Raw genomic sequence first — 27101 nt, 5'->3', positions numbered from 1 at the left:
GATAGTGGCGAGAGCATGAAAGATTTACAGGGATGGCTTTTAGTTTAAACCGGAGCCCCACCGAGACATTCAGAGGAAGAATAGAGGAAAGGAGAGGAAGGAGATCTCAGGCTCTCAGATAAAGCCTACTGTTACAAATACCAAGAAAATGGATGATTAACAAATCTTAGCTAACTAAAGACCACGAACATACTGTCAGATTTACTGTCTCACGGCTTTAGACGTTGAAAAGCGCAGATGATTCAAAACTCGGCATTTCGTCAAAAAAGCACGACAAATTTGAATCAGCTGTTTATGCTTGTGTGTCCTTTGCTTTTCACAGAAAAAATGTATTATGAGAATAAAACTGTGGATGAAGTCAAGGCTGCAGTAAAGTTGGAATCATTGTGGGTGATACATTTTTAAGCTCAATTTGGAGACGAGCTGAAAATATTATTCATTTTTGTGCAGCCTTTGATCAGAAAGGATTCATGTCAATACTTCCTCTGACCCCTTCCACAGCCAATGGAGACATCATTCAATTTAATGTTAATGTGATCTGGGCTTTTAAAACAGTTACTGTTACTGAAGCAACAATCCTATTGGTGATGCCTCCCAGACTGATTTCTGATCAGCATTCCATCGCTGTTCCTTTCAAGCAACAGGATTTCGAGTAAAACAGAAGAGACCTCAATGTAGTCTATAACAACACGAGTATACCTGTGACACTATAGATCGACACCACAGGATCACTTTGGCAGATAATCGCCTCAGACCAGCCCCTGGAACATGCCCAGCGATTGTGGAAGGAAGCGAATGGGACCAAAAATTGCCCAGTTATCTTCTAGTGTGGGGCCAACGTCGATGGATACTAAATGTGTCCAAACGACATAAACACAGAGAGTTGCACATGTGATCGCCGAGCATCCCTCCAGAAACTCCTCCTAATAGGACAATGTGGAGGTAGCGATTGCAGCTCAATATTGCTGCAAAATGTTGCACTTATTGAGTCACCAGGTGCACAAGTTGCTAAGACCTATTGCAACATCTGCCAGGAAGGTTATGTTTTCACCCCTGTCTGTGTATTTGTTGGTTGTTTTTGTTTATAGCAAGATCAAACTAAATGGATGGATTGTCACGACACTCGGTGGAAGGACGTGGTCAGGCTCCGGGGAGAAGTCATTCAATTTTGGGCGAATCTGGGCAGATCCAGGATTATTTTGTCAATTTCTTTTCCATTGCAAAATAGTGTGTCTTCCCCCTTGTCCCGGGGAATCACTTTGTGGATCAGTTATATTCAGCAGACTGAAAGACTTGTGTCCGAATTGTGATGCAGCTTGATTGAATTCAATGGGACTTTGGGGCCTTAGCAGAGGTGTATGCTGTTCTGAGTGCCAGGCTATTTCATAAGGTATCGGGGGTAAAAACAATATAATGACAACAAATCAACACTGTTTTCTGTTCAACAAGCTGCGAGTTCCCGTGGGCGATATTTGCCGAATTGGCTGAAGAGGTCAGGTCTCAAACTGAGTGAAGTGGGGAACATTAAATGGTAAAAATAATTTGTCTCTTTCCGAGCTACTTTCAAGCTGCCCTTGAATTAAGCAATTATTCAGCTATTTAAAGGAAAACCCGTAATAACAATATATGATCCCAGGATATGAACCTAATAAGCACAATATTTACTACTACTACTTTACTACTCATGCACTAGCCAGCCGGTTGTATCTATACATACCAAGCTTGTATCCACCTTGGCTTGTGGAGTAACAGTTCCAGCATACAAATGAAAACATCATTATGTGTTATTAAACATGTCCTATGTGCGTGTTTATCAAAATATTTGAGCAGAAACAGTCGTGTATTAGAGCAACGCAGCAAGACGCTCGCGCAGATGAAACACACAGTGTTTAGTTAAATACACACTCAAACACACTATACATAAACACGTTACACACATTAGAAAACACACAAGGCAGCCAGCCATGCGCTAAGCCTGGGTTGACAGAGTTCATTTGGAAGATGTAAAATATTTATGAGAGAAGACTCTGCAGGGGAAGAAGAAGAGATGAAAATAGTGCGGGTGCAATGGAGGGATAGCAAATAATGAGACGAGCGAAACAGTGACGAGCGGGCCAAGCTGAAATGCCCTCTGTTACGGCTGAGTGGAAGAATTGCAAGCTGAATATGTCATTGTCATTTCAAGTTCATTAGCTCGTTGCCTGCCATCCCCTCCTGGGAGCAACTGAATAAGGGGACAAATGTATAAAGGTATATTTGTTCACTAGCAAACCTCCCCGGAGCTCTTGCATGATAGAAGAATAACTCACATTGATCTTTTCTTTGTGAGGTTTTATGCTTGAGCTTTTAATAGTCCTTTGACCTAACACGTGGAAAAAGTTCAGGGAAGAAGTGTAAATGTAAAAACCAAACACATTTCCGAAATATAAAAAGTTACAAACAGCCTTGTAAATACTGAGAAGGACTCACATTTCCACATGATTATTCCACTTTCTTTCCAATATTCGTCCATCTTTTCAGGTGCACAGAGTGACAGTTCCTTGCTGTTATTGAGCTCAAATTCCAGATGTATTCAGAGAACCTGATGTAAGGCGATCTCAGACATGGGCTTCTTAAAAGCGGATCTGGATATCTTCTGGGCTTTTTACGTATGAATACCACAGAAGGAGATTGTCACGGTCAGATGCTCAAGTACGCACTGCAAAAATCACGTGTTTTTATTTACATAAGACCAACACCGACGTCGGCCGCTATAACCAGATGCTCTTGATTCTCGTTTTCTTTCCAAATCCAGACATTTCCCTGTTGTATCATTTTCCGGTCAATTAATGAGGGGGCTGGTAGGAAAAGTTCTGCAAAATGTCCGGGGCAACAGACTCGGATAGATGCGTTCTCACTTATGGCCCCTCAGGAAAGTTTCAGGGAAATATTCAGAATTCAGGGCACAGCTGAAAGCAGTTGTACAGAGGCAATGTCTTGAGATAATTCCCGAACACTTTCCCTTCAAAACGGACACAAAGGGGACTTCAAGTACAGACAGAGAATTTAAATTGGGGGAAACAGGGGGAAGGGGGGAATGGGTAGAGAAAGTAGGAAATGTGGAAAAGCATTTAGTTAATAAAAAGATCATCATGTACTAGAAAAACAGGATGACAATTGATCGTAATTACACCCTGTATCCCTTCTAATTATGAGCTTTACATATTTCACCCCCACTTCTCATAAATCCTCCGTAATCCTCTGGTCCTTCCCACTCCAACATTTTCAGAGTCCCTCTAACTCCACGTTGTAAATAGCCCTGCACGGTCAAGCCAAATAAGCAAACCACCATGAACTACAGGGGCTTTCCTTAGCCACAAATAACGCTGGAGCGATGATGTCACTGACAAAACCATATCTCACTATCTAATTATGGAAAAAATGTGCTTCGGAAGCACAAAATCCAGCAGGAGACGAGAGCTGGGTCGGACTCAGGGAGGACGGGTGGAAGCTGCTTCACCACTAACTGGGAGAGTTGGACATAAAGGGGCTGCGGTGCACAGCGAGAACAACTCATTCGGGCGTTTTGGTTGTAAGAATAACTAATGTTTAAGGGGACCAGGCGTCTCTGTTTAAGCGTAGACCCCCGAAATTGTACCAGATGGAAAGGAAGACATGCGAGAGTATCACAAAGCGCTAAAGTGCTGATAACTGTGCTCGCAGGGCTTCATGGAGCCAATAAAACAACATGCAGATTTCACTGTAATTACCTTCAAACTCAGACAGGAGGAAGATGGGAGATGATTAACGTGAGTGTGAGAAAACATATTTTAAAATGAAAATAAAAAGAACAACACGATTTTATGCATAATTCATAAATCACATTAAGTATAACTTTTACAGGGGGAACACTTTAAGAATTACCGCGTCTTATTCCCAGAGCCCAGAGGATGTTGGCCTCCTACGGTGCGTGAAACGCTCCACTGACAATGATGATTTCCCTGGATTTGGGAATTACACCCTTGAAACATATGGCCTCAATGTTCAGACTATAAAATGCATGGTAAAACTAGATCACAAAAATATGGAGACGTAAAAATCGCAGGCAAGTACCAGAAACAAACTAGCAATGTTTTTCTGGAGAGCATCTGCGAGCAGGCAGTAAATTTCACATGAAAGATAAATGAATTCACAACTTCTTCTGCAGGAGCAGATACAGGAGCAGAGAGAAGGGAAGCCTCAAAGGCAGGAACGACTTAGCGAGAGGGGAAAAGAGAGAAGAAAATAATCACGATAATGGAAACCAGTGTGAAACTGTTTATCTCGATGAGAGAAAATCTCCACTGAGTCACAATAAAGCAACACATATTGCTGTAGTGTGCAGCCACTTGCCTAAAGCAGCTAAAAACCAAATCCGCCCAGATGACCAATTTAAAAAGCCAAAGACAGACGTGTCAGAGCCAGTGAGATTTGACATAGCCCTGGGAGAAAGTGGCGACTCCTCTGCATACAAAGTATGGGACCATGCTTCTATAGCTGGGAAGAGATTATAGAGAATAATATTTACACCTCAGGGGAGAGGAGAGGAAACTGGAGACAAAGACGATATTCACAAGTCTGTGAGCACCTGGGATATCTGCTTCACACCCATGCAGAAACACATATGCTAACAGTCAGATTACTCGCAGTCCGGCTACCTCTGCACTTGTTTTTTATCCTGCGAGGATTTGAGCTGTGGTATTTTAATAACAACCTCCAGTCCGTGTGGAAGAAAAGGGCCACAGTGGAGCAGAGCGCAGCAAACATGACTGCTTATCAAAGGGAGGTGTGTAGTTGAGGGATGTGTGTACGGTTGCATCTGTGTGTCCTATCTTTATTAAATCTGTATTGTGTGTGGCAGGTGCTCCAGCGCAGAGGTGCTGGACACAGGCATTCAGCGGCGAGACGACACCTCACTGATTTTGATCATCTGGTCCTATCTTTTATTATACAAACCCCATCTCTCATCTATTCAATTCCTATTTCCTCTTTTTATATATATTTGAGAGATAGCAGCCTCTGGGCTTTCTCCATCAGAGAGAGTCTCAATCTATTTTTGCAATTAGATTGAGTATCAAGGAACTGGAGGGAGAGCTAAAAAAAAAAGGGACTGGGCCTCACAAAAGACAGTGTGTTCGTTCCACACAAACAATTTCACACAGCCGAGGACATGACAAAGCATTTCCGAGTCGTAATGCCCCGGAGTCAGAGGAGCCCAGCAGCGTCAAGGGAGGAGGATCACAGGGGATGTGTAAAGCTTTGTCTGCTCTGCAGGTTGTTCAGTGAAACTTGTATAAAACTGCTGCTGGCTAATAAGCCTGTGTATTAAACTGTTTAAAAAGGTAATTATTTTGGTCCTGAGTCAAAAAGCAGTGGGCTACTTGATGGCCACACCTCTGTGATCTCTCAACCTCTCTGTTCTTTGGGCTCATTTATCCTCAACGTTAGATATAAATACAGAAGGGACAGACTGAGCCTTCCGTTCATACGAATGTGTGAGTATAACAGACAAAACGGGGCAGTGCCTCTATAGATTATGGGGGGGGGGGGCAGCGTGGCCAATAGATCGAGAGGAAAAAGCATAAGACACGAGGAAGACATGTCGAAAGTAGTAGAACTTTCTGAGATGAGCCTATAAGAGTTGGTAAGAAACTACATCTATATTCTAGTGCTTTGCACGGTCCCATGTACGAACAGCCAAATAGACCTCTTTCAAAAGAGATACATCATCACATATTCAACAAGTCACCATGTTTGTTATTGTTATTAATTAACAACCATGTTAACGTAATGGACATATGGAATAATGTCGGAAGTGATGAATTCATCGTTCCAAACGGACAAAGCTCTTTTTGCACTTACAGACGGTATAAATGAGCCTTTAATTAGTTTCATAGGGTGATGATTTTATCTCGTGAATGAAACAACATGTCAGAGAAGTGCTGATGAAAAAGAAAGACAAGTTTTATCATCAATTGCCTAAACTTTATTTGTTTTTGGAAGGACGGGGCAGGACTCGGCCAGAATTAGTCATTTATGGCTAATGACATCATGAAGACAACACTGGGAATCTAATAGCGAATGTCGGTTGGTGCTATCGAAAAGATCCACTGACATCAGAGAAGCATTTGAAACAGCAGGCAGTGAATTACACGGAGCCGTGGAGGCATCGATCAACTGTAACTTCCAGGGCGTATAATGTGAAAAATATGGGAGAGAAGCTAATCAAACCCGTGACTGGTCTGCCTGAATCTGTTGAGGTGTGTGTCCCACAGGTGGTGAATCAAGTGAGCCCCCCCCCCCCCCCCCCCCCCCCCCCCACACTCTAACAACTGCCGTGCTCCTTTGAGACATGTACTTAACTCAGGTCTGTATGTGAGAACCCAAATGTCCGAGTCACATCCAGCCTCTACCCAGACGCCCCCCCCCAACCTGATTGTTCCAGATGTTGTCCTGTCCTTGTAAACACGCTTGAAATGGACAGTCCACCGCTGCATTCTTCACATGTGACCAAGTGTCCAGACCCAACTCCATAGAGTTCATGTCTTTTACTTCTTGCTTCAGTGACCGGAACGGAAAAAAAATGTCCGGCCGAGAAGCACAGGAATGTTCCCTTTGCCTTTCAGTCGTATGCAATGAAACAAATGATTGAATTGTGGGTAAAATATTGACAGTGAAACAAGACATCGTGTCTCCCAGTCAAGCCAAAACAACAGGCCAAGACCGTTTTATGGCTGCTCACTCTTATCTCCCATCCAACCATCTGCTCTAAGACACACTTGTTACGCGTTGCACTGATGGAGCTGCATCGGTGACGGCAAAGGAAACAGATGATGGAAGGGAAGGTTTGCCGATGTCGTGGGTGTTGCGGTGCTACACAGTGTTCAGACACACCAATTACATTGTTTTTCCACCACTCCTTATGTCCTTTTTCCTACATTTTTGTGTTTGTCCACTCCTGTGATCCTACTGAATTTGTTGCCATAGCGCCATGGCCACAGGATTTCCCCTCCAGGATGCGTCTTTGCCAACAAACGAAAGTCTCCCAACAAATACTTTGGTCCACAGCTGCAGACAGTGTGTGTGTGTGTATGTGTGTGTGTGTGTGTGTGTGTGCGTTGGTGTAGGGCGTCAGCCTGTAAAATTCATCCTGCATGCCCTCACTTATTTTGGTAGTGGGTGCCCCGGTTTGGGTCTGCACCATCTGCCAAGCAGTGGGAGGGCGAGAGGAGAGGTAGCCGGAGCAGAAGTGATGCCACGCTGAGAGCTGAAGCCAGTTCCTTGTCACTTTCGAATACTCACCTTGTCTACAGAAGCCACCGCTGGAGGGGATATGAACCACAACAGCTTGGCATGACAAACATACACACATACATATATAACCGACAAAACAAATGGGTCAACAATCTAACGCACAGAGGAAGCAGTTTAATGATGTGGCCACAATGGCTTATAAGTCATGCAGAGAACAAGTATATGTGGGGCACACACACACACACAGAAGGATATGCTCTCTCATTCGCCCATGGGCACACCAACACACACATATGCACACAACATCCCCACACAACCGGAGACAGGGAAGAGGCTTTGACGAGGGAATAACTCTCCTTTTGACACATCCAATTCCTCTGAAGACAAAAGAGGAGTCAAACAACAACACACTGCAGCCCGCAGAGGGAAGGAACACACATACACACACACACACATGCGCCTGTTGCAATGACATTGCAACCCCCCTGTTGTGACAAAGAAAGATTGGCCCTCGCTGTCATCTGTGTGTCTGTGTGCGCTTGCCAAGGGAGGGCTGTACGTGTGAACTCCAACTCCGCCATTAGGCAGGTGACAGGGAGGGAAAGACAAGAGGGGCAGGAGAGGGGGGGAAGAGAGAGAGAGGGGGGGGGCAGCAGCTCAAGCGTGTAAATTGGTCCTAGCAAATAGAAAAAGACCGGTAACGCTCCCAGTGTCACATTCCCAGAATTTGATTACTTTAAAATGCTGCGTTTTTCACAGGAAATCAAATGGAAAATTGTCAGTCCAATCAGGTTGCACATTAGTATGACTACTGGTGTGTGCGCTTTATACAAGGAAAACCGGTAAGTGTGCAATAGGTGCAAAGTGTTCTCGCATTAGGGAGAGTTCACAGCAACTAAACATGTTGGGACAGACTGTCCTCCACGTTAACAGGCCCGAGAATGAACACAGCTCCATAAGGCCAAGCAGCCGAGGACACGCTTTTAGAATGGAGCTGTATTATTCTAAGCATTTTCTCTTTTTCTTCTTTCTCTTTGTGCAGTTTCTGCCCCGTCCATACCCTGTCGGAGAGCCGAGCAGCGCCGAGCAATACCAAGCAGACCAGGGCAGCCCAAGTCAGCAGTCCATCAGCCCTCTCTGTCTCTCCCCCTCTCTCTATGGTGAACATCAAACACACTGTGGTCTGTTTCATGCTCCCTGCAGCCCATTATGGCTTAATGCTTCAAGAGGCTTCTTACTGACTTCAGCACTTTAACAACTCCAGCATATTCAGTTGGTAGGCAAACACACGTACACAAAGTCACACATGCACGCTGAAAAAACACACACACATGCCTGCGCGCGGCTGCACATAAACAGTAACAGACAGGAGCCCAGATGCAGGGATTCACGCGCTTGTGCAGCAGAGTTTACGAGGCTGCACTCTGTGATACGGAGGAAACTGTTGCTTTGGCTTTAATCTGTGTGAAGGGGAAGACCAACAGATGCGTGGGGCTTTCTGCCGATATTAACCTTCAAATAAGCCCCGGCGCTCTTATCTCCAAGTCCGTTAATGAGTTCCATTCACCAGGCGGCGATATGTAATTCGGCGCGATCAATTAGTTGCCCCGCCGCATGGAGAGAGAGCAGCACATCAGCCGGGGTGTTAATGGGATGGAGATTACACTACTGTCCAGATATGACAACGCCGCTCAAGCATCTTAACACACACACCATTACAGTGAAGTTTGGTCAGTCCCATCAACTGTCTGAATTCACACATGCAACATTACATAGCCGGATGCATGTGTTGACATCGGTGAAATATTGCTGCTTTGCTCGCTGACTAAATTGTTGCACCTCCCTTAATATGACGGAGGATTCCTTGTTGTGTTTGTGTTTGTGTCTAATTAACCTTTCGCTGCTGCAGCCGTCACCTTGTGTTTCACACCTGAGGTTTTCAGAGCGTATTGGCATATTTCAATATGTTTAGGCTAATTATTTGGTTTAATTGTGTCAAACTCACAATATACACTAGCTTTTCATGTTTATTCATAGTTTATTTAAATTAATAAGGCTACTACATAGAGTGCAGCTTGTTTTACTCGCAATCAAGCGATTGGTTGAAGATAAGACAAGATAAGATAAGTTATTATGTGATAATTAAGTTAAGAGAATATAAGATTTATTGATACCAAGACAGGAAGATTAACTTTAAGTTACAGAGGTACTGAAAAGAAGGTCAACCAAGGAAATAAAGTTGTTGTTTTTTAGTTTTTTTTACGACAGCCCTAACTGGAAGTCACTCCCAGGCCATTTCCAACTTCTGCTCTGCACCGTTAAAATCCTGATTTTATCACAACAATGTGGTTTGACAGAATCCAGGCACATCAGTTCCAGACAACAACTGAGCTGCGATTTCAGGGATATTTACTGGTAGAATAATCACTTACAGAGAAAGCGTATTCGAACCAGCTGCTGTGATTGAGACACATAGAGAGGTGGGCCAGCGGAGGGAAAGTCCGACCTCGTGCTCCAGGGCCAATGCTGGTGACACCGCGGAGAGAAGCTTATATTTTCCAACATTTGTCACTGTTGAGACAAAGTGGTTAAAGCAGTCTGGTGACAACACTGTCTCTAATCTCTCCTCTGATGATGGAAGTTAAGATGGAACTGCCAATTCATTTTGAACAAACCCACGGCCAAACTCATGACTCAGTCGGTCAGCGTGATTCATGCTTTAATCCTTAAGAGTCCATCTCTAAATGCTTTTGATTTATATGCCACATTAAAAAATGTTGGGCTTAACAATGATGATTCGATCAGGTTGGCTAAGGCTGGCCCCGCTGTGGCAGGGACATGGACGTGACAAGAACAAATGTGTAGTCCGGCCATCAAGGTATGCATCCAAGGGGCCTAACATAGCTTTGCCATTACTGACACTATGATAAACCATTTTCCAAGGTGAAGGGACAGGAGAAGGGAAGCATCCCATGTCAAGCAGCTTCATAGAGGAGCAGAGGAGCTGGAGGGTCCTGAGCTAACTGGTGCTGGATTTACAGATACTCTACTTTACTCTGCAGATTCCTAAAGTTGTGTTCTTACTGTATGAGGATAACATAAAAAGAGACCTTTTACATTAATCAGTACAATGTATTAAATTACCTCTTTCATTCTTGCTGTTTTGATGTTGACTCTGCAGCCGCCGCCTGGCTAACCAGCTCTGTTTTCTGCTGGCAGCCGACTCCAATCTCCATTTAACCTCTGGCTGGAAAGTGGTGTAGGGGGGGCAGCGAGCACAGCAGCAGCCTTTATCTTATCATTACCCCCAGTTCCAAGAGGTGAGCTTTACGGGGGGAGATCCTCCGCCCCGCTGCGTGAAATCCCATGATGCGGTTTAGCTGCACATTTCAAGACCTATGGCTAAATGCTCGGCCAAGTGCCTGAGTTCAGAACATTCCCATACTCTTCACTGTGGGCTGACATGCTGATCGGCCCGTTTTTTCCAGCCACAAGCCGGTCTTTAGTCAACAACAGTTCCTAGCAGGCCTGGTAAGCTGCAACCCCACTGTATCATTACCCAAACACTGGTTAGAGATGACACTTCAGAGCAGCGAGCGACTCGCAGTCGGCCTGTAGCAACCGGCAATCAACAACAACACAGCTACAGCATGGGAAAGCCAGTGCCATACCAAAATGCTACCAGCCTTCCTGCAGATGTCTCATGCAGCCCGTCTCTTTGTACGGGCTTATGTGACATTCAGCATCCAGCACTCGTTGGCGGCCGGCTGCTTTCAAAGAGCGTCTGGCGCCTCTCTCTTTAAGAGCCGATGAGAGAGAGACAGAGAGAGAGAGAGAAAGAGAAAGAGAGAGAGAGAGAGAGAAAAAAGGAGAGATGAAGAATGTCATCCCCCTGAAATACGAAAAGATAAGTCATCGGGTCTGTAATGATGGGGTGGGACAGGGAGGGGGCAGAGCAGGGAGGAGACAGATGAGCCCTGTAAAAGTCAATCATCCATTTTTCTGGCAAACACCATCAGAAATAACTGATTATACTGAAGAGTGTTAAATTATAATCATCACACTTATTTGTTTGTTTTATTTATTTGTGATTATTTACTTTTGCTCGTCTGATATTGTTCTCACGGTCCGGTGAACACTGCTCAAACACAATGATAATGAACAGCACCTTTAACTCAATAGTTTATTTCTTCTGCCCACCCGAGGTAAGTTATTTAAGAGTAGGGGACTATCCAAGTTGCTATGTGAGGCGTATCGATGTGAGAGCAATATCTAGGAATCTTCTTTCCCCGCTGACTGAGCATAATCAGACCCTCACTGTGTTATGAGACAGGGATGTTGGAGACGTCTGACTCTTTCTGCTTCAGATGTCGAGAAAGGAACCTGTTTCAAATCTAAATAATTGAAGGTATGAAAGTAAAACAATATCTCTTAACCAAATAATCTCAGAATTTAATAAAAAAGAATGAAATGGCACTGGGTTACAGGAACACGCTTTTCCTTTTACCCTCTCCTGGTTATATTGCCTGCAGACCTTGTTCAAATTTTATTAGATCTGCTTCTGCGTTTGACTATACACATTTGGTGCATCTGAAATTGAAGTGTGCCCAGGAGTTTTTCCTTGTGCAGTGGCTCCGAGAAAAAAGGATTGGAGAGCAGAAATCATTTCCAGAGCTGGGTTGCCGTCGTCTCTCATCGTCCTCCCAGACTGAACCTGGGTGATGTACTTAGCATGTGACCTTGAGTCGGGACGGCCAATGCATTAGGTTGATCAAGCCCCGGTGTCACGGCAGGAAACATCCCTCTGCAAATGTCAGGGTTCATCCACAAAGTTTTGGTGGCTCCATAATTTGGAGGCATAAATTAAAGCTTTCATATTTTACTAGGGGGTTTAATATGCCAGACCGTTATTTATGCTCGACAGCCAAGAGACAGGGACACCGGAGAAATATTGTTGCTGCACAAACCCAAGTCTCCCCGTCTTGTCGTCTCTCTATAAGTCTACCTCTTTCTCATCTCTCATTTCTGCCATTCCCTTATCTATCTCCTCCTCCACCTTCAGTTTCCACTCCATTATTTTCCCTCTTACGGAGAATGCATTTCAGACTTGTGTCAATACATAACGCCTTAAGTAAGCTCCACGGCCATTGATTGGAACAAGAGGAATCGGTAGTGTCACGACAAGACAGATTTGCTCTTTAAAGCGTTATGGATCGCAGACATTTGGAAGAAAAAAGGGAGTTTTCTAAGGGGCCATGGGGCCGGCGTTAATTCTGTCAAATGATTTATCCAGTCTGGTCAATCAGTGAAATTAGAAGGGTCCCGTTCCGACTTGGCCGTGACTACCTGATGATGTACGGTGGTGACGACATGGGCAAACAGTTTCATCACATTACCAGCCCCTCCCTCAAATCTCTCCCATCCGATCAGTGTAATCGAAAGGAAGGATCTTCTGTGCTCTTAATGCTCCGTGCATCCAGCTCGAGAATATTAAAGAACAATCAACAGCAAAACATCAAAAGCTGCGTTCAGACATGCACCGAACTCCGCAGATCCTCCGCATTTTCTCCAGAAAGGACGTGAATGTGTGAACACAAATGTCAGAGTAGGAGACTACATATTATCTGCAGACTTTCCGAGTCGGCCTCCTAGTGTAGAGCAGAAAGCCGGGAGAATCCGATGTGAGAACACAGCAGGGGGATCCCTCAGTGGAGTCGCCACGAGCGTGTGGGGGGGTTAATGACGTTCCGATCAGGTGACCGACACAAAAATGAACCCGGCTGCTCCACCTCTCGCCTGAATAATGCAGAGGGTTCGCTGCTGTTGTTGAACACGTCTGTGCAGAGAACCTCCCGCTGAGCTGTGCACGTCTGAAAGGCAAACTCTGGGTAAACTCCCGACCTTCTTCTCTGGACCTCACCCGCCCGCTGTCTGAAAACAGCTTACATTTTCGAAGCAAAACCCACTGCACATTACTATTTCCGTCAAGGCGCTTTCTGCGGAAACAGAAATAGAGCAGTTTCTACTTTAAGACCATCCTGAGTGTGTGACCTTTTCGGCGGATAAAGGGCGTAAAGTCACCCTCGCACATCTCAGTCCCATTCCGCCCGGGCTAACCAATAAACATGGCCCTCGTCGCAGGAAAGAAGAGTTTATCTACTGTCACGGTGAAGTGCAGCGCTCTGTGAAAAACGAATCGTGTGATACAGCGGATGTGGCTTATGCAGAGTCCGGAAGAGGTTTTGTGGGAAAAAGTGCGTTATCAGATTTTGGATGAATGCAGCAGTATAAGAAACCCTCAGATTCCACTCTCATTTCTTGTTGCTAAAAGTCTTCAAATATTAGTGCTCTATACTTTCTATTCTCTGTTTGGAAACTAGTTCATTGAATAAAAAAAAAAAAAAGAATGAGTTCAATATCCAGTTATCGCTCCTTTGACTTATGAGCCTACAGAAAAGTAGTTATGGAAACATGCTGGGTCACAGTCTCCCGTCTTGTCCATGCATGTATGCTACTGGAACTGTACAACCTGAAATTGCGGTAAACCCTTAGTGTGTGTGTGTCTCTTTGTTCATGTGTGAAAAGCGCTGCACCAAATTCCAGGAGAGGCGCACATGTAATCTTCTAGGAACTGTCGAGGGGCTTGTGACTGTCTGACATCAGGCCATGAATGACACAGTGAGCCACATCATATATTTGTACAGCTCATGGTCAAGTGACTGGCCGGCCAGCGATAAGGAAGAATGTCCTGTGCATGAAAGGCATGTTAAGAGAGCTTGGAGAGGGGGGGAAAGATCTGGGAACGTCTCAATGGCCTTAAAGAGACTTAATTCAAACTGATAAGGGAGAAAACTGGGAGAGGAAAACTGAAAGCAAAGTGCTGAGGCTGCATCTGTGTCCAAAAAGGTGCAAGGATTTTGTCTTCTTTTTTGATCAGGGATGCAACAGCCACATTGTCTGTCCTGTCTTTTTCAAACTAGCGTTTCATCTCCAGAGCTTCCCTTCCTCCTTCTTTAACATGTGACATGTGACATGAAATGAGGTTTAGACGCCAAAAAGTTTAACATCCCATCTGCTCACAACAACTTAAAAAAAACAAATTGTATGCTTGTGGTTCATGTATTTTAAGTTCTAACATCCTAAACACCACACTGAGCACACAGGGGGGGTTGTGAACCAAATACACCCAAGCAATACACCAACAATTATAAATGGTATAGGCCACCAGTGCAGGTGCGACTTTGACCCCGAAATAGACCAACATTCCCGGTGGGACTTGCACTGGGATTATGCTCCTCAGTGGCAATGAGTGTAAAGCAACTGTGAGCTTCTTTACTGTGCACTTAACACATCATTGCGCACATCTAAACAATCCACACATTGCTCCGGACCAGGCCTGTGGTTTCTGGAAGTGTTTGCGGGTGTTGTGGAGGAGCTCACCTGATATTTCAGACTGAGGGACTCCATCGAGATGGAAACCCTTCCCGCTGTAAAACTGCCTGATATCCGAACAACTCCGGGCTTTGCTGGTGCCTTTGTCTCCGTGGGCTGGTGCCGTCAGCGAGCACAGTGCCAGAGCCGCTATGATGAATGAATCCATCCTCCAACGTGGGGACCCAGTCAAGTGCAAATCCGACCGTGTTGGGGGGGTCCTACAGCAGGAGCAGGAGACTCGCGGTGTCAGGCGTGTGTGCGTAAAATATCCACCACCTTCCTCCTCTCTGTCCCTTCAGCGTGTCTGTGGCTGCTCTTCTGCTGCGCGGCACCGACCGGAGAGAGGACTCCTCACAGCGCAGAGGTCCCGTCTCTTTCCCGGTCCGGATGAGTGCCCAGGACAGGACCTTCTTCTCTTGTTGTTACTCAACCCCCTCCTCCGAGAGAACTGGGTCTTCTCCGGGATTACGCGCAGATCCCCTCTCTCATATATCCACTGTGACACACGCCTTTCTCTCGGGTTCACCTAAAGAGAGAAGAGAGATCTGGGTTATGCGCACTCACAGCGAGGAATAACTGAAGTCATGTCATGCAAATAGCGGTGCTGCGCTGACGCGGTGCAGCCTGGTTCTGTGGCCGCACGCCTACCGGCTGGGTGACGGCGCAGAGGGATCCGAGTGGAGATGTGCGCACAGGCAGCCACCGCAGCTCATTTCCCAGAGCAGGGTTTCTCTGAACGGTGCCAACGCTGCCACTCTGTGGAGTGAGGAGGAGGAGGTGGAGGAGGAGGCGGGGGAGAGAGAGAGAGAGGAAGGAGGGATAAAGGGGAGAGAGAGAGAGAGAGAGAGAGAGGGACGCACGAGGTGTCACGCTCCTCCTGTCGTTTCCGGCTTTTATCCCCCCCCCCCGCCCCTCATCTAAATGTCATTTGCAGTCATGTTTCAGGAGACATCAGCGTCTAAGCGGGTTTGATTTGTTGCTGCAGTTTTGGGAAACATCTGCAGCCTGTGGTTCTCCGGGTCGTGCGCTCAGCTGGTTTTCTCGCTGAAGGAATGCGACAGCTTGATCTCCATCCTGCCAGGTATCACAGGTGAAGCGAGTGCACCTCTCCTCCAGTCTACACACACGCACACACACACACACACACACACACACACACGCACACACACGCACACACACACGCACGCCGGACACACACATCACATCACTCCTCAAGGTGCAATTACAAGGCCAACAAGTCACAGCCTGCCCTGCACCTCTTCCCGGGTTTACCTGTCACCTGCTGCTGAATGCCTTCATTATGCGACTTTCTGTGTACGTGTCTGGGAATAACACGAGCATGAAATACACCTGATCTTACTCCAGGCTTGACTGAATAAAGAAAACAAGCGATGAGTAACATGCTCACATTCTGTTGTCTGATATTGTCTCATTCATACAAGCCCAGCACGTTTTTTTAACGCTCCAGTTTATTTATTTTTTCTACATCAGGCTGCTTCCTGCATTAATCTCTAGAGGAAATTGTTTGTTCGTTATTTGGAACTTTTTTCCCCCCCAGTTTATTCATCGTTTTCATTGGGATGAATGGTTTCCGGTTCCCAGTTCGCAGATGCAGGTAGAAAATGCCTTGTGCCTCGTGGCAGCAGCATGTCCATTGTCTACCCATAGCTAATGCTCTAATAAATGAGAGAATAAAAGTAAAGTTCACTCAGTTCTGGTTGGTTTGAACCCAGGGCCCTCTCCTTATGAAGCAACAACGGAGGTTAAAGGTCCTATGCTGTAATAAGTGAGCTGATTACAGTCTGAGTGCTGAATTGACTGTGTGAGTGCAAGGTTTACACAGCCTCTCATTATATAGCATCTGTATGAACAGGCACAGTCAGAAGTTAAGGAAGGGATCGCAGTGTTACGTGTGGAGGAACCTAGATATCTGCTAGACCTGCGTTACAGCCACAAAGAGACAGTTCTCTCGCTTAAAATAAAGTCTCTTTAGTCATCTCGGTCTTCTGTGAAATTGAATCAGACCAGGTTTGATGAGGCTTTTTTTTTTTTTAAATGCCAACACACATTTTCACAGTGACAAGTGGAAAATCTCCTGAAATAACCAGCCGTCACGCAACGGGGTAGACAAACGAATGTGAAGATGCAAAGAGAGAGAAAAACAGAGAGACCTAAAAAGAAGGAGAGAGCCGGGGGCCTGCTGCAATCTCCGAGTCACTCTGTTTATGAAGGCAGGGATTTTTTTTGGGGTGTGAATACATTAGGAAACAGTCCTCTATAATTAGTCTGTTCCTCTTGACTGGATGAGTCCAAACAAAAGGGCGGCATCTCACATATCACTAACTGACAAACAGCTGCACTCGCCTCCCCCTTATTGCAGCTCTGCAGGCAGGAATCACACGCCCGTTGTGCGATGTCAAGTGTCTCACTCATGTGCAGCGTGTTTGCTTGGTCAAATGTGGCTCCACGGCCCTGCAGTCACTCTACTGAAGTCGTGCAACCGTGCCACGCAGCAGATGCAAAGTTGGCATGTGTACGTCGGCCCTGACAAGGCTGTAGTCATCAATTGTGCAGGCATTTGACATAAGGGCGCTCTGCCTGTATTCATCATGTTCCCACGTGTATTTGTTATGGACACTTGAGCTGCTTTCAGACGGGCACTGAACTCCAGAGATCTTCCTAACATTCTCAAGAGGGACTTTTTGCGAGAATGCAAATGACTGAGTGAGAGCCTCTGGACTTTCTGCTGACTCCCCCCCCCCCCCCCCCCCCCGGAATGAATATCTACGGATGAAAAAGCAACGCAATGCATGTAGAAGACTAAGAAGTCAAGAGAGCTTTTGCTGTCGATGGAAAAACACATGACCTCCACAGTGTAATTTATACGTTACATCCAGCCTCTGTGTTGTTGTGAACATGTCTAAGCAAAACATCTCCCGCTGCGTTGTTCATGTGTGAAAGGAAAACTCCGCACAAAGTCCGAACCCAATTCTCCGGACATCCTCCGGATCCCACGTCTGTGTAGAAAAAGTGAATTTCATCCTTCCTTTGAAAAGTTTGCAAAGGAGGATTTTGCTGCTTTTTACACTGTAGTAATTATCCATTACACTCGTGAGTACAGCTATATGAAGAAATGAAGCAGCATTTGCATCTTGTGCGTGTTATCCTGGTCACTTGTGGCTCTACAGCATTGCGGTTGCGCTGCTAGGGTTGTGTAACTGTGCCACACAGCAGATGTAAAGCACTTTCTAATTATGTGTAATACCATTGCTTCCCTGCTCTTGTTGCCAAAGGGGAATACCGGGTAAAGTTAAGCACATGTGGCCGGAGGTTAATAAGTCTGGTGGCCTCCAAGTGTGTGTCTGTGATAATACGTCTGCCTGTATATGGCTTTGTGTATGCATGACCTTTATGCGTGCGTGTGTGCGAGAGGCAGTTTGTGTGTGTACTGTGAGTTTATGTGTCTGACTGTGTCCCATATGTGGCCATAGGTCGGCGTCGGGGGGAAACTGATTGGGCCTTCCACTGTCTGGTATGGAGATCATGTAATTAACGCTCAGTAAAGCCACAGAGCAGCCATGTTTTCTTCAGGCTGCCTCCCATTGAAGTTTTATTGGCCCTGACCATGAAAGGCCTTCTAATGAGGAGCAGGATGCTGGGGGAAGTTCAGGAGACCGGGGAGAGCGAGAAGAGGGGAGGCAGGATGGTAGCGAGGAGCGAGGAGAGAATGGGGTGAGAGGGTGTGCAAACGGAGCAACTGTCAGTTTAGTGTACTCGTGCAGTAATTATGTGGTGAGGGCTTTAGGGGCGTGATGAGGTCCTCTAGTGAAAATTACTTTGCATCCACACAGAAAAGCTGCAGATGTGAGCCCACGTCTTCTAAGCAACAACACTCACAGTTAATTTGAAAGTAGATCCGTGGAAGAAAGTCTTTTCCCTCGAAAGGTTTTATTCGCTTGACGAGTCGTCTTTGAGTATCGGTGTAGAGAAAAGAAGCCGTTTGAGTTCAGTAGCCAATCAGGATAAGTCAACTGTAAGAAGCACCACGGCGTTACTCCACTTTGTCTTCGCATGAATTCGGTTGGACCCCAAAGGAGCCAAAGATCACTTTGTCACAACATCAGCTCTAAGCTCTTACTGCTCTCCCTGGTCTGGTTTGTTCACTACAACGCACCTGCACACACACTGGTTTGTGTGTCTTTGGAAAACACAGAACCAGCTTTTAAAAAGGATTTGACTTTCAGCTATGTTAGCCTCACTTCTACGACTTAAACACCTCATTCTGCTTTTACATAACTTACTAAAGACTATTGTATTTCTCTGCTACATGATCAGGTCATATATGAATAAATAATATCTTATCAATAGATCATAGTGTAGATAAACTCTTGTCAAATTAAACAGCCACAGTCTTTGCTTATTTATGTACCATCAAAACTGAAAATGTATCATCCTCTTCTTCTGCAAGCTACTTGAATGCCTTTATTGTGAAGGAGCTACAGGAAATGTTGAAGGTCTGGAAAGTTATTGAATAAAAACTGTAGACAGTCTGGTTTAGAAAGGATTTCTGTAAACAGCGTCACAAGCTTCTCCCGCCATTACTGCTGCCGCGCTGCTGACACATGCTAGCACCGTTATCTCTTTGAGAAAAGGTTTGTCACCAAAGCGCTATGAATCCTGGGATAGGTTAGCCTGGGAGAGATCCGTCCGTTGTCAAAGATGCCAGAGTCGTCACTGCTCAGGGACTAGAGGACACATTTGAGAGTTGAGTCTCGGAAACCGGAAGGCTTAGTCGAGCCACTGTGTCGAAATGTGTCTTCAAATGCAGCCCCTGGAGGATGCTGCTCTCAAATTGAGACACAGCCACGTCTATCACATTTATTTTCTACAGTTATAGACACGTACATAGTGAGAGTGAATCACAGCCTTCCCTTGAAGGTCAACTAGGGTAACAAATGAATATGGTGCAAAGGAGGGTTTCGTAATTCTTTTATACTGTGGTGCTGAAATGTCAAAGTACAGAGTGTTTTTACCCATTACACCCATGAGGACACAATTATGAAGAAATGATTGACAAAAAGAGTAGGGTACATCCAGATCTGATAGAGGAGACACACACACACACACACACACACCCTCACAAACTAACTGATATCCTGAAGGTTTGGCCAGCAGACAGGGCCTACTCCCAGGCCTCAGCAGGGTTTCTATGTAAATATCAGTGTGCTGTTTCAACAGATGTAATCAGCCGTTAGAGGAAGATCATTGTGTCCTCTCCTCAAATCCAGTCTCATCCTGGGCTCTTGCGGATCGCATCGATTCCGCCTCTTCCCAGGATTTTTATGTCAACCATTAGCCTGAGTTCAGCACATTCGACGGACTGCTCCAGTCTGTGCACATGACTCATCAGGCCTATCTCTCCCCTTCTCTCGTTCCCCCGTTCATTGTCTCTTCTCCTCAGTCCATCTCATTTCTACTTTCCCTCTTGTCCGCACACACACACACACGCGGCTCGTTCTGTTGTCTATCCGTCCTCCTCAATGTCTCATGAGAACATACACTCATGTCATCATCCTCGGCTGTTCAAATATGCTCGTGCATAAAGCTTAAAACTTTTACTTGTTTTGACACTTGCCTTTTCTTCTCGCCTTTCCCTCCAGCCGTTCTGCGATGCTCCACATCATTCCTTGATGACATTTACCCAGTGTCTGCCTGTGCAAACAAAGCCTTCCACAAACAGGAGATCTGCATATCTCAGCACCCGCATCCCCCTTCCCCAGTTGCCGCAGACAGACAGATGACAGAAGAGGGAGAGCTTTTCGATGGTGAGTGTTAAAGGGCCGACAGATAGTGTTATAGAGGGAAAAGATTGAGAAATGGTGAAGAAACTGGGACGAGGAGGAGGAGGAGGGGGGGGGGTGAGCTTATGAGGCAAGATACGTGCAGAAGAGAGTGTGATGATGGAAGGCCTCGGGTGGGTGACAGAGAAGTGAGACGGGGGAAAAGAAGCAGAGGGGAATCGCACATTCAAAAGTGCCAAGAATGAAGAGCGGGGCACAGAACAAATACGGCATTCTCAAAGTGAGAGGAGTGAAAAGAAAAGGGGGTTCACTTTAAGTCAAAACAACCGACGGCCAGCGCGGTCCGACCCGTGGATTCTCAGGGTTGTTCTTGTTAACAGGAGCTGTCGTGGATGAGAAATGCCCCCCGTGGTGTGTTGCGTTGTGCTTTTGTGTGTCTCTGTGGGCATCCTGGCACTTTCTCCGCTTTATAATCAGAGCACATTCCAGCCTTCTCTCTTCCGCGCACGCACACACTTTTGGGTACACCTTGTAATATAATGAAATGTAAGCTACCTACTTGGAAATCGCAAACAGGCTGAGGTGGATGGCACGAAATCGAATTAACGCTGAAAAATGGCAAGTGAATGCAGTTATTTGTCCTCGTACAGTCACTTATGCTGTCATAAAGAAAGCGCACATCTCATTCATGTCGACTCATTAAATGAGGACTGTGCTGAATCAAGGCCGACCCATACACAACACAATGGCAGACTGAACCCATCTGGCGGCGGCGGCTCCTCATTCCGGCATCCAATTGCTCTGTTCATTTACCTGCATGCTGTTCTCATATGAATATTTCACCTCCACTCTTTTTCATTTGTCTTGCAGGACTTTCTGGTGCCATTAACTGTTAGCTGGGCATTCATCCGTTTATCCGTATATTCATATATTCCAAGACGGCTTGTTTTTTCTCATTTGGTACAAAAATAACAAGTGGACAGTGTTTTTCTGAGCCTGACCCTGAGCGCGACCTTGGTATCATAACAGAAACTGAAACCCACGAACAGGCCACAAGTCTTTCTCTGCATTTCAATGCAGGCAGATGATCCAGAGTCAACTAACCTCAAGTCTCTTCAGGTTTGCAGTGGTTCTATTGCAAATGTTCATCCAGATTGGCAGCATTTTCCTCCACATCGGCCTCTGGAAACAGTGGGAGGCCACATCTCTGCGCGGTTCTCAGCCCCCTATGAGGAGTCCTTCATTATTTTCCCACTGCCACATTGGAATATCCACACATTCCTTCAACATTACCCGGCCCTCCCCTGTACGGAAGCACTTTATCACATTACTCCTCCTCACATTTCTCCAATTTGTTTCAAATGAGAAAGATTGCGCGGAAAGAGGAATGTAACAGTGCTGACTCAGTTCGATCAACGGAGACAGTAAGTAGTAAGTAACGGCTTATTGATGCCACTTTTTATCTAGTCATAAACCACCCATTTTGAAAGTTGTCCAGCTTTATCGGTGCTGGCCTGGTCGTGTCTGAAGCACTCTCCATCGTCTTCCGTGATCAGAGTGGTGCTGCTAATGGCAATTGCCATTTATATTGATAGTTCTGTCAGCATTGCCTTCGTACATATGGCCTTGTAAATCGGACGGTAAAACAAATTCAGCCTGTAAATCTGTCTGAGAAGCAGTCTGTGTTTGGATTGGTTTAAAATTAAGCTGTTATACTCTGTCTACTTTTCCTGCAGCCTCATCACTGATGTAACCCCCCCCCCCCCCCCCCAACTGCAGCATGATTTATGCCAGCAAATGCAACAAGGTTGTGCTTAGCATGTACCACCGCCATGATCAGTGTTGCATACATGCATATTTTACAACATCCCTTATTTCGTATGCAGAAACCTTTTGTCGTATTTGTATAAGGTCATGAAGGGGAAAGCACGATTATTTGTTATTATATGCACATAATTTGTAATTTCCAAGCTCTCTGGAAGTATCATTTCACGAGTCAGATAACATTTAGATTCCTGTTCGATCTTTATCAGGTTGAAGTTTTCCCATCTAAGTATGAATACATTTGTATGTATTCATACTTAGATACAATAATATTATATTTGAAATTGGCAATTGTAAAAGCATTGCTATTGCTTAATTAATTCATTGTTATGGTTCCGTTTCAAAATCCAAGTATCCCAGTGAGCTAGGCCAGTGACCCTTTAAGACCTTTTTCATGGCAGAGATTTTGACATGTCAGGACAAACGCATGTTGAATCAACAATATGAATTCGGATGACTGCACTTCATTGTGGCGTGGAGGTTTCAGGGTTACTAGCTCACTGGCTTTGTTTACTGGCACACCTATACTGGCACAAAGAACGCAACTCTCATTATCCTGCAATGACAAGTCCCAATGTCTGGGAAGAAGGCTTGAAGTTGCTTGCTAGCAAAGAAACAAACTGCTCTTTTGGAAAACAGTGGGAAAATTAGTAAATCTGTGAACCATTTTCCTGTAACTTTGACTCTCAGTAGTGGATCGGTTACTGACCAGAAGTTTGACGGTGTAGTTCCCCAGCCAGGGCTACAATGCTATCATTAAGGTTGGCGTTTGTGGGCTGCCAATTTGTATAAAGATGGACCATATTTATCCACTCCCTCCAACTATTCAGAAAGAAGGCCAAAAATAATCAAATGTTTGCCATATTGCATATCTGGAGCCAGAGTCTGTGCAGTGGCGATCTGGGATAAATGGGAAGTAACAAGGTCCTGCCGATGCACACGCTCAACCAATCGTGAGTCAGTGTCGGCATTCAATCGTGACGTTTTTTTGTGTTTTTCTAACATGAAATAACTAATTAACACCAAAACCAAACTTAAAAAGGAACTTAACTAAATCAGTGCAGTACGAAATACCTAAAATGACACAAACCATGTTTTGTACTGAATGTTTTTGTCCGCTACATTGCATATACTTTGAACCATCCACAGTATATGTTATGTATATGGAGGCACTGGCTGTGTTAAATTTAGTAACACATAATTAATAGGTTTGATATTTTTTAAAGTAACTTCCCACACACTTATCGTCTCATACTGTCAACAGCATGAAATCTCTCTTTAATTTATTCGACGAGGCGACTACATAAACGCCTCCTATTTTTATATTATTTACACAAATATATTATATATTTCTCATTATAAATCATTGTTACTGCTCTAATTGTTATATAATATATCACTTTAATTTTATAATTACTCATCCAAGGCCTTAAAAAGAAACCAGTGTACATAAAGCGAGTTGCATTGGCTAACAAGTTCACTGACCAACATATAAATCAGTAAACAAAGTAAAGAATGTTTTCAGCCTTTGGCCACTTTGACCTCAACCATTCACTCCCTGACACCATTAGTCAAAGCTTAATCATCAGCGACTGAGGTAATACTGAAGAACTCACGAGAATGTCTGTGAGGAAAAAAATAAAATGGCACAAGAATTTTGTTGTCCCGACCGTAGTCAGGTCAAGCAGCAATGTGTAATGAGTGTCATTAATGTAATCCAAATCGCGTCTGGTATGAGCGAGGGAGGATGTGTGCTGTAAGCATGAATGCGGGTGTGTGTGGCTAACGATCTAGTGGCCTTGCAACATTGATCTCCTCTCTCTCGTTCGCTGCAGAATCGGCAGCAGCAGCAGGCGTCTGTGAATCCCTAATCAGAGCCAATCAATGCTGCTCCTGTCTACCAGCACGCACACGTGGCCGACATGCTCACATGCACGCACGCTCACACAGTATTTAGCAAGTTAACGCTAAGGCTTATATCTAATGCTGTTGCTGACAGGAATATCGGATGCTTCTAAATAAAATAAAAAGCAGACGCCAACTAATACAATAATCATACGGGGGATTGTTTGAATTCAGTTCAAGCCTGACTGAGACAGAGCGAGGGAGAGAGAGCTGAAAAGGTAGAATGGCACCCAAGGGAGCAATGGAACATTCACACCAGAGCTCATCCATCTCCGGGACATGAGGAGGGAGGCTGCCCGTAGCATGCCAAGCAGAGTGAGCCTGACAGAGAATTCAACACGAGATGCTGGCCAGCCTTGAACATGCACGCACGCGCACACACACACGCACACCAACACACGCACACTTCTCAAACTCCTCAATCATGCCTCACACCACACGCACCAGTGCAGAGCCCACCGCTCTAATTGGAATGGGGGCTCATGCTAGTGGGACCACATTTCTCTCAGGCCGGCCATTGTCATGTGGCGACGTAGTTAATCTGTATTCCCAACAGTCAGACTTCCACGGTGAGTAATGTTCAGACCTCATGTGCAGCGCCTTATTAAGACACAATACTTTCTAACGACAGCTCCTCCTCACCAAGGACTTCCGTTCCCTTTCTTTTTCAGCACATGCGTGATTGTCCGTGAACTGTCATGTTCTATGAAAACCTCAAGTGTTTGTTGGATGGAAATTCAAATTCAAATAGAATTCCGTGAAACGTTCCGGTTGTATTGGAGGTCGATGTGGATTCAGGGGCAGATCCAGGAATTCCTTTGCAACCTCTTTGCAACTATGTTAAAGGATAAATTAATATTTTACATTATCAGACCACTTCCCTTTTTTGTTTGCCTTCTTTGCGTGTCTTTTTTTGTACTATAAGACCTAGAAAATCGTGTATAGGATGGTTCAGCCTTGGCAGAGGTACACACTCTAGTCAGGGCCATTCTGGGACTGTGTAGGCCGACATCGTTAAAATAATTGAAACAAATTAAACCTCAATGCACTTTTATTGTGACAGGAAAACTATATATTATGCATAGAGTATCAGACACAGCTTGCGTCTACAGTTTATTATTGGTACAGCTGACAGAGCACAGCCTTGTGAGCTTTTTTTGGTATGTGCAGGTGAAAAGATGTTAAGGCATCGTTTTGAAAACTGGGCCTGTCTTAATGCATTGCTTGTGCTAATTTTGTACCTCTAAAAGTTATAGATATAGGGCATATATAACATTGTCTTTCTTTGTCTATGATTCTTTCTGCTTAATCTCCCATCTGCATGTGAACATGATAGTTGCTGACGTCCTACTAAGGACGTTCTGCCTACTTTCATGAAAGGCAGAAAAAGTTGGCACTCTCATGGGATCTGAGGATACTGCACAGCTCAATGGCGGCTCTCTGTTTATTCTGACTTGTAATATCTTGCACAATCAGAAACTTGTAGAACTGTTGGTACGTATACAAGTTTTGTACATACCCATCAAGCCCCTCCTACACTGTTCTAAACCTTCTAAAATTTGAGTTTTGTCTGCAATGGGAATGGATACAATCGCCATTCACTCCCTGGTCAATTTACTCTGCAGTAGACACTTGTTTTCATTGGCTAGCTCCGATCAGCATTGATGGAAACAAGAGACCTTGGTGAATTTGCTACTTTGGCAAAACAGTGAGGTAAGAGAGATTCTCATTTTTTGGGTACATCTGTCTCATATTGAACACAAACAAAGTGTCAATCGCCTTTTTACTCACTTAAACTCGCTCATTTCAGTGTAAGAGCGTATTTGTTTATATTGCCTCATAACAGTCAGACAGAAAATGGTCTACCAGGAAAAGAACCCCTCCAAAATCTTGTTTACTTGTTGTCCGCCAGCAACACATTGCATGATGGGAAACAGAAATGGCAATTGAGGCTAATCCGTAAAAAGGAAGAATCAAGCTTAAGTTCCCGTGCTGCTGTTACGGAGCTGATCTCTGCCGGGGCTTCTGAGATTCTTGATAGTCTGTCATGTTGAAAATGTGTTTAATTGGACTCAATTAGTCGGCTCAAGAGCTCATTGAGCATAATGCTAATTGGCCGGTGGAGCAGGGTGACAGATGGAGAATTGGCAGTGACAGCTTGTGTTGGCCCATCGCGAGGAAAGAGGGAGCTCTGAACTGAGTCGAATGGATACAGCAGAGGGCCGAAACTCAAGAAGGAGAACCGTGGTGAACAGGAGCCGCAGGTCCCCCCAGTGTTTCCCCTCTGCCTCAGCCAATTGTTCATCTCTGAAAAGCTATTTCAAGTGTCCCCCCCTCCCCGCGTTCCGTTGCTCCCTCCTCTGGTTCAAACTTGTCACTCTGATCCCCTGGCTGAAAAGGTAAGACAATCTGCTGTGGGGGGGGGGGGGGTGCGCCACTGATCTCACCCTGGTACTGCACTGCATCAGCCTAACTTCAGGGGACATCTGCTCGAGAATGCACTTATGCATCTTAAGGTTCTGTCCACACTGAGCGTCGCAGCTGTGCACCCTCTCTGAATGTGTGAATTTGTCTTAGATCCACTCCTGACTATCAGGCAAGAAGAGACCTCAGTGTGTGCGAGGACTTGCAAGCGTTGACTTGGCCGAGCCAGTGGGACAGAAGCGCTGATGTGTGCTACCATTTAAAATAGCCCAGACAGACAGCTGAGCAGCTGTGACCTCAGGTCCCTCGCACTCTCAGTTGCACTCACTGACCACACTGCTCTTTGCAACGTGTGTGTGCGTCTGTACCCACTGTGTCACGCACTGAATCATCCACGCCAATTGTCGAGACATTAAACTGTCTTTGCGAGGCTAAGGAATA

At 45.2% G+C, this 27101-nt stretch overlaps 1 protein-coding gene across 1 annotated transcript in view; it reads right to left on the bottom strand.

The window, feature by feature from the left end:
• gpc1b (glypican 1b) overlaps positions 1-15532 on the bottom strand; it is a 68047-nt gene extending 52515 nt beyond the window's left edge. Inside the window, exons 1-2 of the mRNA XM_053437986.1 lie at positions 15355-15532; positions 14713-15232 (exon numbers count right to left, since the gene is read on the bottom strand). Coding sequence (XP_053293961.1) covers positions 14713-14872 — 160 coding nt within the window. The 5' untranslated portion in view covers positions 14873-15232; positions 15355-15532. The remainder of the gene's footprint in view (positions 1-14712; positions 15233-15354) is intronic.
• Positions 15533-27101: the final 11569 nt, after the last annotated feature.

Source organism: Pleuronectes platessa, chromosome 13 (genome assembly GCF_947347685.1).
Source record: "Pleuronectes platessa chromosome 13, fPlePla1.1, whole genome shotgun sequence".
NCBI lineage: Eukaryota > Metazoa > Chordata > Actinopteri > Pleuronectiformes > Pleuronectidae > Pleuronectes > Pleuronectes platessa.
This window is presented reverse-complemented; position numbering and strand designations above follow the sequence as displayed.